This window comes from Chelon labrosus, assembly GCF_963514085.1.
Source record: "Chelon labrosus genome assembly, chromosome: 3".
In the NCBI taxonomy this organism is placed as follows: domain Eukaryota; kingdom Metazoa; phylum Chordata; class Actinopteri; order Mugiliformes; family Mugilidae; genus Chelon; species Chelon labrosus.
In genome coordinates, this window is record NC_140339.1 from 11,925,753 (window position 1) to 11,928,898 (window position 3,146).

At 44.3% G+C, this 3,146-nt stretch overlaps 1 protein-coding gene across 1 annotated transcript; it reads right to left on the bottom strand.

Annotated features, from left to right (window-relative positions):
* Nucleotides 1-452: 452 nt before the first annotated feature.
* lrrc4cb (leucine rich repeat containing 4C-b) lies at nt 453-2,759 on the bottom strand. The gene has a single exon (XM_084542006.1). The coding sequence runs from the start codon at nt 2,424-2,426 to the stop codon at nt 531-533; it is 1,896 nt and encodes a 631-aa protein (XP_084398132.1). The 5' UTR covers nt 2,427-2,759; the 3' UTR covers nt 453-530.
* Between the last annotated feature and the right edge of the window lie 387 nt (nt 2,760-3,146).

Here is a 3,146-nt window from a genome sequence, read left to right on the forward strand (position 1 = left end):
AAACCCATTTTATGCCTTATGTCTAGTAAACCTTCTCCAAATTGGGCAGGGGTATGGCGAGCAAATGAACGCTTAGAAATACTTAACCAATGCCCTTCAACAAAACATATTATTAAATGGTGATATCGATATTAACTAAATTAATTGCATTAGCTTTAGTATAAGGCCAAAATCTGCAGCGCTTTCAAATGCTGCATTTGACACCTTACATATTCACTTTTAGTAAACCATTCTTTCCCTTGTGCAGTATTACACATAGAGAGAGAGAGAAATAAAATGAGCTAAAAAGCTATCACAAATTGTTTTTCTTCATTTAGCCACTAGACATATTTTAATAAATAATCTTTGTTTTTTGTAAAGACACTTTTTAAAGTATCGTATGTCGTCCCTTTTCCAAATGCTGATTAAGTGCCATTATCAACATCAACTCTGTCAAGTCAATGGCGTTTGATTTCTTTATCGTCACATTTTGGTCCATTGTACTCCAAGTGTGAAACTGCTGATACTGGATATTTAGTCAAAATTTAAGATCAGATTTGGGTCTCTTGTACATTGTCTTTTGAGCAGGCTTGAATCAGTAAAGGTTCTTGTGTAGCTGAACTGTGTATGGTACTGAGCATAGGGGGGTGGTGGTAAGTGCTCTTGTAGGTGTTGTAGTGGTTGTAGTGCTCCAGAGGGGGCAGCGAAAGGTGTCTCTCCATAGCAGTGACACCTGCGAGCTCTTCTTCAACAGTAATGACCTCCATTGAGGACGCAGGGCCATCGGGATCCTGCTGGTTATGCTGCTTCCTCATCTTATAGAAAATAACCAGCAGAACAGCAGCCATAAGCGTGATGGCCACAAAGCAGCCGATGATAATCTTGGTGGTTTTCATCACCTCATCCAGGCCATTGAGGGATCCCTCTCCATCCAGATCAAGAACTGGAATGGTGTAAGTCCGCTCTGTGGTCCTTGTTGAAACAGGAGTCCCTTTTGTTGTTGAGGATGACACCCAGCCAAATGGGGGAAGCGGTGTTTGGCTATCATCCCCCGGAGTCTCAATGGTCTCCACGGTGACTGTGGTAAAATAGGTCACCCCGCTGTTTTCCACAGAAGTGACATTAAGCACAGCAGAGGCAGAAATATTGCCAGCTGTGTTGCTAACCATACAGGTGTAGGTCCCAGTATCCTGCATTGTGACGCTGGTAAAATTAAGTGTCCCATCGTTGAGCACAGACAACCGCACTTTATAAGCCCCATGTGTCACTAATGAGCCATTTGGTGTAAGCCAGCTGATGGAGGTCAACGAGCTCGTACGACATTTAAGCTCGGCACCCATGCCTTCTGTCACATTCAAGTCACTGGGTGGCTCCACTATAACAGGAACGTCACACTGGAAGTAGCTGTGGTCCAGTTCTCCGATGTACCGACCTTTAAAGACTGTAGGGGTATGACAACGTGCGCAGCAGCTAGTATTGGCAGGTACTGTTTCTTTCAGCCACCAGCTGAGCCACAGAATATCACAGTTGCAGTTCCAAGGGTTGTGGTGGAGGTGGACTCGTTCCAGGCGATGTAACGGTGTGAAGAGGTCATGTGGTAGAAAGGTAAGGTTGTTGTGAGCCAGGTTGAGCTCCACCAGTGACTGAAGGTCATCGAAGGAATTCCTTTCAATAGTCTGGACCTGGGCATGCATCATCCACAGCTTCTGGAGGTTCACCAACCCTGTAAATGAGCTGGGCTTGACCACGGAGAGCTGGTTACCTGACATTTCTAGCTCTTCAAGCCTAATCAAAGGTAAGATGTTGGGAATCTCCTTGAGGTTGCACATTCCCAGGTTCAGGTAGCGCAGGTTGCTCAAATCCTTGAAAGCTCCTTCAGAAATGTAGGAGAGACGTTTGAGCTCACCTAGATCCAGCCTTCGAAGCGAGGGGACCCGGTTGAAGGCATGAGATGGTATACTTTCGATGGGGTTGTTCCGTAGCCACAATTCCTTCAGCTTGGACAAGTACTCAAATGCTCCATTGGGGATTGTCGTGAGGCGATTATCAAAGAGCTCCAACGTGTTGAGACTGGCGAGCCCATTGAAGGCGCCAATTTCAATGTTGCGAATGTGATTCTTGCTCAGTTGCAGGATTTCCAGATGGCGCAGATGTTTGAAACTGTCCACCTTGATTATCTGAATGAGGTTATCCTGGAGGTTCAGGTAGCGAGTGTTGGTGGAAATGCCATCTGGGACGTCCCGCAGACTGCGACGGGTGCATATGACTTTGCTGAATTGGTTACTGCATGAGCAGACCGAAGGACAGGTCTGAGCACGAACCAGCCCAGCCACCACCAGGATCTGAAGGGCCAAAAGCAGCACAAAGAGGGGGTTGGACAGTGCCCCCTTCAGCCTACGACCTCTCATTGTCTGGCGCTGGAGGGAAGAGATCATTGTGTTCAGCATTCATAGTTCATCTGCTGTTTGGGTTCTCTGTAATTAGAAGAAAAAAGAGAGAACATTTTTTAGTAACAACATAGCATAGCAGAGAGTGACTTGCTATGTTTTGCAATGATTTACAGGCATCAGGAAAAATCTTCTTTCGTGCAGAATTGATTAGTTGATCCAAACATTTGCTTTTTCAACCTCTCAAATATGAACTGTTGCTTCTTTGTATGTTTTTCTATGATTGTAACAAATAATCTGAAGATGTAAGTCGGAGCTCTAAGAAAATATAACAACATTAGCCTTAATGATTCATTACCTAGACATAATTTCATAATGAATTATGTAAGGCATTTACACAATACAATGTGCATGGAATGATGAAATAACAAGAGATGGATGAATTAAAAGCTTAAATTAATTGTCAATAATGCCCATTTGTGTAAAATAACAAGCTTTTTGTTAGCTCCCTAACCCTGGATTTGTCCCAGATTTCCAGACTTCACAGAAGCTGATTCATCTACACAGGAGACCGAAAATGAAAAACGAGAACTTAGCATCTGCCTCCCATTGGAGCCGGACCTGTGACTTTCTTGTAAGCTCCTTATTCAATGGAATCATAAGCCTGGAATTATTCAATACACAAAGCCGCAGTCATGAAAAATTTCAGAAGAAACTGTGCAGTCGGCCGCCGGAGTCTCCGGGACCCGTTCTTGTCAGGGCAAGACAAGTCACTAGCAC

What these genes read in the sequence shown, in the direction of transcription:
- lrrc4cb (XM_084542006.1), bottom strand. Translation starts at nt 2,426, where the DNA reads ATGCTGAACACAATGATCTCTTCCCTCCAGCGCCAGACAATGAGAGGT.